This window comes from Cetorhinus maximus, chromosome 9, assembly GCF_964194155.1.
Source record: "Cetorhinus maximus chromosome 9, sCetMax3.hap1.1, whole genome shotgun sequence".
Classification (NCBI taxonomy): Eukaryota; Metazoa; Chordata; class Chondrichthyes; order Lamniformes; family Cetorhinidae; genus Cetorhinus; species Cetorhinus maximus.
The window spans coordinates 143,405,999-143,419,710 of NC_135887.1; the positions used below are offsets into that span (position 1 = coordinate 143,405,999).

A 13,712-nucleotide genomic window follows, 5' to 3' on the forward strand; every position below is an offset into this window, starting at 1 on the left:
AATGTTGGCCAGGACACTAGAATAACCCTTTCCCTCTTCAAATATAGCGCTGATTGTTTACATCCAATTGAGAGTTTAAAATATCATCCAAAAGATAGCATCTCCAACGGTGCAGCACTCCCCCAGTATTGCACGGAAGTGTCAGCCAGGATTATGTGCTCAAGTCTCTGGAGTGGGACTTGAACCCACAACCTCAGAGATGAGAGTTTTAAAACTGAGCCAAGGTTGGCACCTAATAAAGAAGTGGCAGATCCAAATAAATGCCAAACTACCCAATTCACCCGCCAAGTCATTAAAAATTCCTGTACAATCCTCTTTTGCATACTAAGATTAAATTACATCTGCTCAACTAAAATCATCAGTATTTTGGATTTTATAACAATACTGTTGTTTTAAACCATATTTAGGGAGATGTTTAAAACATTGTATTTCTGAGGTAAGACTAACTACTTTAAAAACCAGTCATAATCCTCTCATTACACATTACTTAACTAATGAAGATTTTCCATTTTCATAAACACCTTCAGAACATGAAGAATTAGCCTGAGGTTCACTTTGTGCTGTTCAGTGGTTACTGAAGAAAGCCAAATTCCCATTAGTCAATGCGCTGATTGAAAAATTTCAATCTGAGTTCCAGATTAAAAGTACATTCTAGAAACAATTCTAGAAATGTGAATGACATGATATTGTCAGATTTCTTGCACAAACTATAAGAACAGGTGTTGCAATATTGGTTCGTAAAGGCAAACCGGATTCTTTTTTAAAAAATGGTTTCAATACAGACAAAACCTAAAGACTGGATTACTCAGCAGACCAGGTGGCCCGGTGGTTAACACCATTTCTTTCTGCAACAAGTACCTCTAGGGACATGTTTCAATGAACTGTATTTTGGGAGAAAAAGTCACTGAAACTTATTTTTTTTAAAGTATTGCTTTCTGAGGTGTTACACATGCACCAAGCCCAAAGGCAAGAGCAGGAATATTAGAATTGAAAAGAGAAAATGAAATGCCCATAGCAAAACTGTTTTTGCAAAATGTTGTAACTGTACAAATTATACATGTGCCATAGGATAGAGTAATAGAAAGTGGTGTAACTCAAAAGTGGAAAACACACGGGACCCTGATGGCAAGCAACCTTGAATATGTAAAGTCAGACAGGAAAGAGCAAAGGCTCTGAACACAGCCTTCCAAACATGCAAGGATGTTTGCTTGTGCCAAAGGACAAGAGTATTCCTAAGGCGGACACTTCAGTAGCGTACTGAGAGAGCACTGCACTGTCGGATGTGCCATCTTTCAGCTGAGACATTAAACTGAGAACCCATCTGTCTGCTCAGGTGGATGTAGGAACATAGGAGCAGGAGTCGGCCATTCGGCCCTTTGAGCCTGTTCCGCCCTTCAATAAGATCATGGCTGATCTGACTGTGGTCTCAACTCCACTTTCCTGTCTACCCCACATAACCCTTGACTCCCTTGTCTATCAAAAATCTGCCTAACTCTGCTTTAAATAAATTCAGAGACCTAGCCTCCACTGCTCGCTGGATAAGAGAACTCCATACAGCAACAACCCTTTGGGAGAAAAGGTTTCTCCTCATCTCTGTCTTGATAGGGAGACATCTTATTTTTAAACTGTGTCCCCTAGTTTTAGTCTCCCCCACAACAGGAAACGTCCTCCAGATATCCAAAATATCCAGTCCCTACAGGATCTTATATGATTCAATAAGATCACCTCTCATTCTTCTAATCTCCAATGGGTACAGGCCCAACCTGTTCAGCCTTTCTTCGTAAGACAACCCCTTCATCCCAGGAATGAGTCCAGTGAACCTTCTCTGAACTGCCTCTAAAGCAATTCTATCTTTTTTTTTAAATAAGGAGACCAAAACTGCACATGGTGCTCCAGATGTGGTCTGTACAAGGCCTTGTACAGCTGCAGTAAAACTTCCCTGTTTTTATATTCCATTTATCTTGCAATAAATTCCAACATTACATTTGCCTTCCTAATCACTTGCTGTACCTGCACACGAACTTTATGTGATTCATGGACCAGGACACCCAGGTCCCTCTGTAACCCCGAGTTCAGTAATCTCCCTCCATTTAAATAGTATTCTACTTTTCTATTCTCCTTGCCAAAATGAACAAGTTCACATTTACCCGTGTTATACTCCATCTGTCAAATTTTTTGCCCACTCACTTAACCTGTCCATATCTCTTTGCAGACTCTCTACCTCCTCTTGACAACTTACTTTCCACCTGTCTTGGTGTCATCGTCAAATTTAGCTACCATACATTCGGTGCCTTTGATATAGCTAACAACAAAGAGACTTCTGGATAAGTTCAAGGCACACAGTATTAAAGGGAATGTGGTGACATGGGACACGTTAATGTATGAGGATGTTATAGTGGTATGCATTTGTCTGTATTATATATATTGCAGGCATAGACATTGTATAGTGGCATGATTTCAACTTACAAACATCAAAATAGGAAGCCGAAACGTCGACTCTTTTCTTCTCCACCGATGCTGCCAGACCTGCTGAGTTTTTCCAGGTAATTCTGTTTTTGTTCAAAATAGGAAGCATGGTTAACTTTGGAACAGTCTATGTGAGTCAGAGTGCAGTGGATGCCGGGATGCTGGATAAATTTAAGGAGGAGATAGACAGATTTTTAATTAGTAACCGAGTTGAACGGTTATGGGGAGAGGGCGGGAAATTGGAGTTGGGGCTGAAATGAGATCAGCCATGATCGTATTGAATGGCAGGGCATTCTCGAGGGGCTGAATTGCCTACTCCTGCTTCTAGTTCTTACGTTCTTATGTCCAGGAAGACAAAGGCAGGTTAGTAAACTGAATGGGCTGATGTCAGATGAAATTTAATCCAGAAAGATGAAGGCTTATACAGGATGAATAAAGAGAGCTTTCTATATGTATTAAATGGTAAAAGATATAAATCAATGTTTGGAAAAAGAAAAATGTACAGGGAATGAACAAAGGGCTGAGACTGTGTGCATTGCTCTTTCTGAAAGGCAGTACAGGTAAAATTCACCATACGACATCCTTCTGTACAGTATAAATTATGATTCTACAGTGATTCCTGAATGATAGTGATCACCTGGAGCTCATTAGAACCCATGGGACTTTGTGAATAAATATAAGAGAATCTCGGCCGAATCTTATCCACTAACAGTATCATGTCACCGTTCCTTCACCGTCACTGGGTCAAAATCCTGGAACTCCCTCCCTAACAGCACTGTGGGTGTACCTACACCACATGGACTGCAGCGGCTCAAGAAGCAGCTCACCACCACCTTCTCAAGGGCAATTAGGGATGGGCAATAAATGCTGGCCCAGCCAGTGAAGCCCACATCCTGTGAAAGAGTAGAAGGTGTGCACTCTCCTGAAGGCAGAGAGATCATTAGGGTTTGGTTTTACCAGCACCTGGTGTCATTCTGTGTGGACAGGGTTGGGCAAGTGATTGGGGGGAAGATGCTGAAGAGTGGAGGGTATCTGAAGCCTGATCCTGCTCCATATCCAAATCCTGTTTCTGCTCATGATCCAGATCCAGCTCCTGATCCTCGTCCTGCTGCTCCTAATCCTGATCCAGATCTTGCTCCTAATCTTGTTCCTAATCCTGATCCTGTTCCCACTCCTGCTCCTGATCCAGATCCTGATCTAGATAGCACCTGATCCAGCTCCTCCTTCTCCTTCTGATCCTTTTCCCACTCCTGATCCTAATCCAGGTCCAGGTCCTGCTCCTAGTCAATCTCCTGCTCCTGATCGAGCTCCTGATCCAGCTCTTGTTCCTGATCCTGTTCCTGATCCAGATCCTGTTCCCACTCCTGATCCAGCTTCTGATCCAGATCCTGATGGTTCTCCTGATCCTGTTCCCGCTCCTGATCCTGATCCTGATCCAGGTCCTGATCCTGATCCTGATCCTGGTCCTGATCCTGATCCTGGTCCTGATCCAGGTCCTGATCCTGATCCTGATCCTGATCCTGGTCCTGATCCTGGTCCTGATCCTGATCCAGGTCCTGTTCCAGATCCTGATCCTGATCCTGATCCTGGTCCTGTTCCAGATCCTGGTCCTGGTCCTGCTCCGGGAGTATTTAATCTATTATTTGTTGGGGTTTGAGGACTCAGACGGCTCCAAGCTGCAGTTTGTTGTTAATGAGCCGTTACTATAATCCTGCTCTATAATTAATATAATAATTGGAGTTTGTGATGAACATTTGAATAATTTTGGAGTTTGCTGCTCTCTTACCTTCTGTCCTGTCGCCTAGCAACGCCAAGTGGGCGGGGCTGGGCCCGGGGCGCTGGGCATGCGCCGGGGGCGCGGGGAATGCTGGGAGCTGTGGTCCTGATGGGCGGAGTTGGGAACTACACCTCCCAGTAGGCAGAGCGGCCTGTACCCACCGGAAATGGGCCCACCTAACAAATCAACTGTCTGAAAATTGGTTCCGGATCCCAGGGGAGCAAGTGGGGAGCAGATGTGTCATCTTATGTCTCTTATAGCATTCCATAATAAGATGATGTATCCTATAAATATGTTGAATATATTGTTATATCCAATGCTCCCAAATAATTAATCCCACAAATATCACAGTGGATTGTAAAGATGTGGTATACCAAAGAGTAGAGACAAGGCAAGAGAGAAAGTATTGATGTGGAAATGATAAACAAGTGGTGACATGAAGGGTCAGAGAGTAAATCTAAGAGTAAATCAGCAGATGGGGCTAGAGGTTACAAAAATAATAAAAGGACAAAACTTAAGGCCCTGTATCTAAATACACATAACAATCGAAACATAACAGATGAACTGATAGTGCAACTGGAATAAAAAAGCACAATCTAATAACCGTTACAGAGATGTGGCTGCAAGATGACATAGATTGGGACCTGAATATTGAAGGGTATGTGATATTTAGGAAGGACCGGGAGCTAGGAAAAGGTGGATTAATTAAAGATGATATTAGCACATTAGAGAGAGATGATCTAAGTTCAGGAAACCAGGATGTAGAAGTCGTTTGGGCAGAGATGAGGAATGATTAAGGTATGAAGTCACTTGTGGGAGTGGTGTACAGGCCCCCTAACAATAATCACATAGTAGGACAGGATATCAAAGAAGAAATAATGGGAGCTTTTCAGAAAGGTACAGTGATTACCATGGGGGATTTTAATCTACATATAGACTGGAAAAATCAGATAAGCAAAGGTAGCATACATAAGGAGCACATAGAATAGTTTCGAGATAGTTTCTGAGAACAGCACGTTCTGGTACCAATCAGAGAGCAGGCTATACTAGACCTGGTATTGAGTAACAAGATAGAATTAATTGAGAACCTCATAGCAAAGGCATCCCTAGGTAGCAGTGATCATAATATGACTGAGTTTTACATTCAGTTTGAGGAAAAGAAGAGTGGGTCTAAGACTAATAGTTTAAACTTAAATAAGGGCAATTATGAGGGCATGAAAGCAGAGCCAGCAGAGGTGAACTGGAAATTCAGGTCAAGAGATAGACCAATAGAAATACAGTGGTGGACATTAAGGGGGATATTTGAGAATACACATAATAGATACATTCCAACAAGAAAGAAAAATTCCAAGGGAGGACCCACCATCTATGGTTAACTAAAAAAGTTAATGATAGAAACAAACTTAAAGAAAAAGCATATACTTGTGCAAAGATGTGTGGCTGGTCAGAAGATTGGACAGAACATAAAAACAGCAAAGAATTACAACAAGATTAATAAGGAGAGAGAACCTAGAGTACTAGAGAAAGTCAGCTAGAAATATAATGACAGAGTGTAAGAGTTTCTGCAGACACTTAAAAAAGAAAAGAGTTAAAGTAAGTGTTAGTCCTATAGAAAGTGAGTCCGGGGAATTAATAATGGAAAATAAAGAGATGGCAGATAAATTGTACAGGCATTTTGCATCGGTCTTCACTATAGGGGATACAAGTAACATCCCAGAAATAGCTGTAAGTCAGGAATTGGAAGGGAGGGAGGAATTCAAGAAAATTACAATCACCAGAGAAGTGGTACTGAGCAAATTGTTGCAACTGCGGGCAGACAAGTCCCTGGGTCCTGAACTTCACCCTAGGGTCTTAAAAGAAGTGGCTAGTGAGATCATTGATGCATTGGTTTGAATTTTCCAAAATTCCCTCGATTCGGGGAAGATTCCATTAGATTGGAAATTAGCAAATGTAATTCCTTTATTCAAAAAGAAAGCGAGACAGAAAGCAGAAAATTATAGGCCCGTTAATTTCATATCTAATATAGGGAAAATGTTAGAAGCTATTATTAAAGACGTTATAGCAGGGCACTTAGAAACATTCAACTTTTTACAATTTATTTAGATGATTTGGATGAAGGGACCAAAGGTATGGCTACTAAATTTGCTGATGACAGAAAGATAGGTAGGAAAGTAAATTGTGAAGAGAACATAAGGAGGCTACAAAAGGTTGGAGATAGGTTAAGTGAGTGGGTAAAGATCTGGCAAATGGAGTATATTGTGGGAAAATGTGAAATTGTCCATTTTGGCAGGAAGAATAAAAAAGTAGCATATTATCTAAATGGTGAGAGATTGCAGAGCACTGAGATGCAGAGGGGCCTGGGTGTCCTAGTGCATGAATCACAAAACGTACAGTAAGTCATTAGGAAAGCTAATAGAACATTATCGTTTATTGCAAGGATAATTGAATGCAAGAGTAGGAAGGTTATGCTTCAGTTGTACAGAGTGATGTGGAATTCCCAGTGCCTGAAACAAAATGGGAAGTTCTGAGCTCTCTAGGCATGAGTGGATTTTATTGGAAATTCGTGCCAAACTTTAACAATGTAGCTACTCTGCTGACTGGATTGCTAAAAAGGAACAGAAAATTCCAATGTACACAGGAGTATCAGAATGCATTCGACAGCTTGAAAGGTGTACTAACAATTTCACCTGTTCTATCAGCACCTGATTATACAAAGCAGTTTAAGTTGGCTATTGATGCCAGTGATATTGGTATTGATGCCAGTGATATTGATATTGATGCCAGTGATATTGATATTGATGCCAGTGATATTGTTATTGATGCCAGTGATATTGGTATTGATGCCAGTGTTGTGGGTGTTGTTGCTGTGTTGCTACAAGAAGATGAACCAGGCATTGAGAAGCCGATAGGGTATTTCTCACAGAAGTGGAATGTACATCAGAAGAAATTTTCAACTGTAGGGACAGAGACTTTAAGTTTGGTGTTAGCTTTGCAGCATTTTGAAGTGTATGTTGCAAACAATTATTCAGACACAGTTATATATACTGACCATAATCCTGTGGAGTTTCTGGAAAAGTTTTGGAACAGAAACAATGGGCTGTTTCAGTGGAGTTTATTATTGCAACCATTCCATTTACAAATTATACATGTGGCTGGATGAAAAGATTTGATTGTAGAAACATTGTCAAGAATTTAGAATTCAAGAGAACTTGGATATTGGCAAATGGAGAATGGACTGGAATGAACTCTATTTTTAACCAAGACTTGTATATATTTTCATGGCTAACGCATGTACACTGTAGTGTAATAGTTCTGTCTGTATAATGTTAAATGTAGTAAGAGTTAAGAGATAGGTTCAAAAACCTTCTTTTTGGAATTATGATGGTTCATTTTTTGCTAAGGAGGGAAATTTGAGAATGGATGTTATTTTTATATTTTTGGGGAATATTATGTTATTCTGCAAAGAAGACTGTGTGTGTGTGTGTGTGTGTGTGTGTGTGTGTGTGATTTAATTCAACTTGGCAAGAGATTGATATGAGCCAGGTTGCCTGGGGGGTTTAAAACATGAAAAGGATGGAAGTGTTAGGTTGAGGTACAAGTGAATAGGTCAGGTCTAACATTTGCATTTTTAGACAAATTTAGAGTTTATTTGAATATCAAAGGGGAGTCAGAGGTATTAAGAAATGTTTGCATCTTGCAGGAGTTCCATAGATAAATAGTAATGGGGACATTATATTTTATTGACCCGAAAGCAAAGACAGAGACATAAAAGATTTTATATTTGGAAGGATTTGAGTTTCAAAGAGGTGTGGGAACAATGGAACTAGAGATGAAATGGGGGAAATAAAATATATTTTAGAGTTACTGTGGAGAGCTTAGATGGAGATAGCTGGAGCTGAGCTGGGAGTTGTTAGCTCTGGGCTGGGAGGAGATGCAGTTTGAATCAGCCATAGAATCAAGTCAGAAAAGCATTGGGCTACAACAAGCAGTTTTATTCTGAAGTGGATTCCACTGCAGAGTGGATGAGAGTAGTGGTCCTGTGTTATGCCTTTGCTGAAGCTACAGCAGTTTGCCTTGTGTAATATTACTGGATTTCTTTATAGTTAATATCTATAAGGGAGTGTTGCCTGGATGGTGGGTCTGACTAAGTAGAGAGTTTTTGGGGGAATGTTTTGTAAGACTAACCTTAATTGTGTAACTGTAATCTTGTGTGCTTAAGTTTTTTTATTCTTGTTTAATAAAACTTTTACTTTTAATTTTTAAAATCCCAAATGAGTTCCTGGACCTGGTATTGCTCAGATCAGCGCATCTTCTTCTCATTTTCAGAATATAAAATAAAAGTTTGGGGCCCATAAGCCAAGTTTCCCTCTGGGATTTGGTTTGTGCAGCAATTAACATCAGCTGCCTCATTGCATGGCTCTGGAGAAACCTTTTTACCCAAAGAGCGTGGAACTTCATTGCTACCATAAGGAGTTGTCAAGGTGAAAAGCATAAATTTATTGAGAGGAACGCTCACTAAGTACTCAGGAAAACAGAATAGAAGGACATGTGCTGAAAGGATTAGCTGAAGTAAAGTTGGGGCAGTCTCACATGGCTGATAAACACTGACATTGACCAGTTGGACTGAATGGCCTGATTCTCTGCTGTAAATTCAATCCAATTCAATAAGCTAAAGCTGACCAACAAGTTCAGGCAAGAGACACTCCATAAGTTGCAAACCACCATGGCTTCATTTACACCGTTTTATTTGTCTGAATGACAATTCACCTTCAACCCTACCATTACATTTGCTGAATTTGCACATTAAACTTGAATTAATCTCACAGGTTACTTGTACTAAAACCATTTAAGTGCCCTTTAACTGCATAAAATTACAGCATAATTGCAGTTGTTGACCTTCTGTAAATGATCAGGAGTTACTGACACATCTTATTTGAAATAAAAATTCTATGTTGAGTTGCTTGGAGAGGTGGGTGGTGCGGTGCTAAGGTGAGGGATTTATACCTCGTCTCTATGGAGGATATATTCCTACTTTTTTTTATTCGTTCTTGAGATGTTTGCCCAGGAAAAGGACTTTCCCAAGGCTAAGGTAAACCATGAGGCTGCTGGGATAATGGATGAGATAAAAGAGGAATTTAAGTAGATAAGCCACTTGGTAGGTGGGGTGCGTTCTAGTTTCCAAGGGCAGAAACGGTAGATACTGGCCGATTAAATACAGGGCTGGTGCCGCAGGGCTGGTGGATTATTAATGTTACATGCTTCTTTCAAAAAGGGGAGAAGGAGGGCAGTCAGGTTACCATGGGCAATGGGAAAGCATTTAGAAACAAAATCCATGGGAAAATTCACAACCAGTTGGACAAGTATGGACCAATAAGAGAGAACCAGCAGGGATTTGTTAAGGGGAAATCCTGTTTTTGTTTTGATGAGGTAACAATCAGGGTAGATGAGGACAGTGCATTTGATGTTGTGTACAGACTTCCAAATGGCTTTTGATAAAATAACACAAATTAGCAAATTTGAAGTCTATGGGAATAGACAGAAGCAGCATGGGTACAACATGAGGTAAGGGAATGAAAACAGAGCGTTCTAGTCAGAGGTCGCTTTAGGTCGCAGGGTGTACACAGTGGAATCCCCCAGCGTTCAGTACTTGGTGGGCAAAGCCATGGTGATGCCCAGCAGGGATCTGCAGCCTCCCAACCTCTTCCATCATGGGGATTATTCCCTGAACCCATTTCCCTGACACTGCAAACCAATTTCGCCTCCAGCTGATGTACGAGCAATCCATTTAGGGTCTCCAATGACATGGCTCTGCTACTGGAGAATTCCATTGTAACTTTTAGAACTACTGCCCCCAACACTGCCACACCCCCAATATCCCCCACCCCCATCCCCACCCCCCACCCCACCCCACATTCCAAAGGGAGAATAGTTCAAATACAAAGCATATCCTGAGCTGGAACTGGAGAGAAACAAAGTGAGCTGAATGAAGATTTATTGAAACTAAACTGCAGTAACCAGGTTAAAAGCGATTACAGCTTATGCATTACGAATAATGGATTTTTAAAAACAAAATAATCAATGTACAATGTTTTCATCATTTAATAGTAAAAGAATTTCATAACCTAAAGTAATTGAATTTTGAAATATAAAGTGAAGGTCATTTTAAATTGTTGATTTATCGGACAAATTATGGGGAAAACAACATCTTTGCACCCAGGAAAGAAGTTGCAGAACAGTTAGTTCCACATCATCACAATCCATAATAATCAATTCCCTGATAAATCTTTCAGTTCTAATGTTATTTTATATTTCTTTTCCTTTCGAAGGTATATCAGCTTTCTGCAGCAGCAATGTCACTGCAAATGGTTTCAGATTGCAGCAATTCTACGCTCATCTATCCGGGATTCTCGTTGTTCAATTTTCATGGCGAGGTCTTTTTCTTTGGTCAGAAAGGGTGGCCAAAGAGATCCTGTAGCACGGGAGTTTTTCTCCTTCATCTCAAAGGTCACATTCTCAAACTGAAAGCTGTTTCATTTTCGCCTGACTCATGCTACCTCCCTCCTCTGCGCTGCCCTGCAATAACTCATTACTCCGATCCCTCCGACTCAAACAGCCTTTTATATCTCATTCATGGTGGAAGAGATCCAAATAATGAATTACCTAATTCACTTTACTTCATGAGGGTTTACAGCAGCAGCGGTCACAAGAGAACATCGCTCTGCTGCATTGAGAAAAATCTTAAAGGAGATGTCCCTCAAGGAAGATATGGTCACAGCATCAATGTGATTCAGAACAAGGGACAGGCCATGTGTGTCTTGTTTGGGGGTAGATGTTACCGGCCTCCAGGGCAAAGAACCACAGAAAACTGGAACAGTGTAGTCGATTGTTTACCACAGGTTTTCCTGATTGATATAAACAGTGGGAACTGCACATCCCATACACTTCCAGAAATAGAAGATGGGTTTTCATTCCATGTCTCCATTGCAAAAATTGACACTGTCTACATATTGGGTGGCCATTCCATTGAAAACAATCATCGGCCTGCAAGGTTGCTTAGTCTAAAAGTTGATCTGTTCGGGACCAATCCAAGTGTACAGTGTACAATACTTAATGATGGCATCTCTGTATCAAGTGCAATAGTGACCCAGGCGAGCAAAGATGAATTCGTAATTGTTGGTGGTTATGAATCTGAGAACCAGAAGCGAATGATTTGTAATACCATCATTTTGGAGAATGATAACATTCAGATCCTGGAAAGGGAGCCTCCAGAATGGACAAATGATATTAAAGCAAGCAAAACCTGGTTCGGTAGCAACATGGGAAGCAGCGCTGTGTTAATCGGCATCCCAGGAGAAAGCAAGCACGACACAGCTGAGGCACACTTCTTCTATGTAGCAAATTTTGGACAGTTAGAGGAAGAAAGCCAAGCCTCTGCCAGCCAGGAATCCTTTACTGATCCGGAAGAATGCAGCACATTTGAAGATTCAGAAGAATTTAACTTTGAAGTGGAAGCTGATTGCTCTGATGATGCAGAGAACTTGGACAATGCTGATGAGGAAGGTTACTGGATTAAATGCAGCTCCACCTGTAAAATGAACGTTAACATCTGGGTGCCTTATTACTCAACAGAACTCAATAAACCTGCAATGATCTTCTGCTCCAGTGAAGGGGATGATGGACACTGGGTACATGCCCAGTGCATGGATCTCTCAGAATCACAGCTGATTCAGTTTTCTCAGGAAAACACAAAGTATTTTTGCAACGAGCATCATAGGGGAATTCGAACTCCACAAAAGAAAAAGCAGATAAAGCGAACACCAATAAAATCCCCACGTAAGAAATCGCCAGCAACACTGAAAAAGACGCCAATGAAGAAGAGCTTTCTGAAGAGACTGTTTGATTGAAACTGTGAGATTTTTAGTGTAAATGAGACTTGAAAATGATTGACAATTAGCAACAATTTAGAATTCAACATTTGGGGTCATGGCAATATTTGTGCATTCTGATATCTAGCTTATTTTAAACATATTACTGTACAAAAATACCCAGCATAGTTGCATAAGCTATGTATAATTGAATAATTGTGTGGACTATATATAATTGAATAATTGTGTGGACTATGTGTAATTGAATAATATGTATGCGGTACACAACAAACATTGGGCCAAAAGTCATCTCAATGTCAACATTGTATAGTCTACATGCACCAAGCTGTGAATTCTTTCTTGTTAAATAAAATACTGTCTATTTTCTTATTTAACAAAGTATGTAGTAGAAAGAGTGCAGAAAAGATTCACAAAAATAGTTCCAGGGATGAGGAACTTCAGTTATGTGGATAGGTTGGAGAAGTTGGGATTGTTTTCCTTGGGGAAGACAAGGCTGAGAGGAGATTTGATAGAGGTGTTCAAAATCATGAGGAGTCTGGACAGTGTAGATAGGGAGAAACCGTTTCCTTTGGCGGAAGGATCGAGGACCATAAGACAGAGATTTATGGTAATTGGCTTAAGAAGAAATGGAGACAAGAAGAGAAACTTTTTCACGTTGTGAGTTGTTAGGATCTGGAATGCCCGAGAGTGTAGTGGAGGCAGATTCCATTGAGGATTATTATCTGAAAAGGAAGAATGTGCAGGGTTACATGGAGAAGGCAGGGGAGAAGGACACTGTTTCTCCTTCAGAGACTCAGTACAGGCAGGATGGGCTGAATGGCCTCCTGTGCTGTAACCATTCTATGGTTCTATATTCTGTTGGAAATCGGAAATATTCAGCAGGTCAGGCAGCATCCCTGGAGAGAGGTTGATGACATTTCATCAGGACAAGAGTTCAGAAAGGTAGGAATAAAATGTTCTGACATTGACCTGAAACATTAATTTTCATGACCTGTTGTGTTTTCTCAGTATTCGCTGTTTTTATTTCTACTTCACTGTGAGTTGCACAAGATTCTCAGGGCAGGATTTTACGTGTCGGTGAGTGGGGGTGGGGCCCGCTTGCCAACGCTTAAAATGACATGCGGTGACGTTGGGGGGATCTCCCGATGTCACCGCGCCCCATTTAAATTTTCAGGAAGGCGAGCGGACAGCGAAATCAGCTGCGCACCCGCCGACCTGTCAATGGCCAATTGAGGCCAGTGACAGAGTCAATTAAGTCATTAAAGGGCCAGGAGCCCTGGTGCGAACTAGAAAAAACATGAAACCTCATCCACGGGCGGGCTGAGGTTTCATGTATGTTTTTTAAAATTTTAATAAAGTTTTTGTGAAAATTATGAACATGTCCCAACTCGTGTGACATCACATGAGGGGACATGTTTGGGAAATTTTACTTTTCTATTTTTAGGTTTTTTACATTTTGAGCCGATTTCCCTGAGGCTGCACTTAGCCTCAGGGAGATAAGTCGCTCTATCGTGCGCATGCATGAAAGAGCGCACTCTCGATTTTGGGATATCCCCCCCACCCGCACAGGGAGCACATAGCAC

At 41.0% G+C, this 13,712-nt stretch overlaps 2 protein-coding genes across 3 annotated transcripts in view; one reads left to right on the forward strand and one right to left on the reverse strand.

Moving 5' to 3' along the window:
- Positions 1-4,314, reverse strand: part of iftap (intraflagellar transport associated protein) — a 65,122-nt gene extending 60,808 nt beyond the window's left edge. The window contains exon 1 of the mRNA XM_078549583.1: positions 4,253-4,314. The gene's annotated coding sequence lies outside the window, so the exon portion shown is untranslated. The remainder of the gene's footprint in view (positions 1-4,252) is intronic.
- rag2 (recombination activating gene 2) overlaps positions 1-12,801 on the forward strand; it is a 31,104-nt gene extending 18,303 nt beyond the window's left edge. Inside the window, exons 1-2 of one of the 2 annotated variants that reach the window (XM_078549582.1) lie at positions 8,661-8,724; positions 10,570-12,801. In XM_078549582.1, coding sequence (XP_078405708.1) covers positions 10,594-12,147 — 1,554 coding nt within the window. In that variant the 5' untranslated portion in view covers positions 8,661-8,724; positions 10,570-10,593 and the 3' untranslated portion in view covers positions 12,148-12,801. Of the gene's footprint in view, positions 1-8,660; positions 8,725-10,569 lie in introns of those variants that run through there. The other variant, XM_078549581.1, reaches the window with a different exon arrangement.
- The last annotated feature ends 911 nt before the right edge of the window (positions 12,802-13,712 follow it).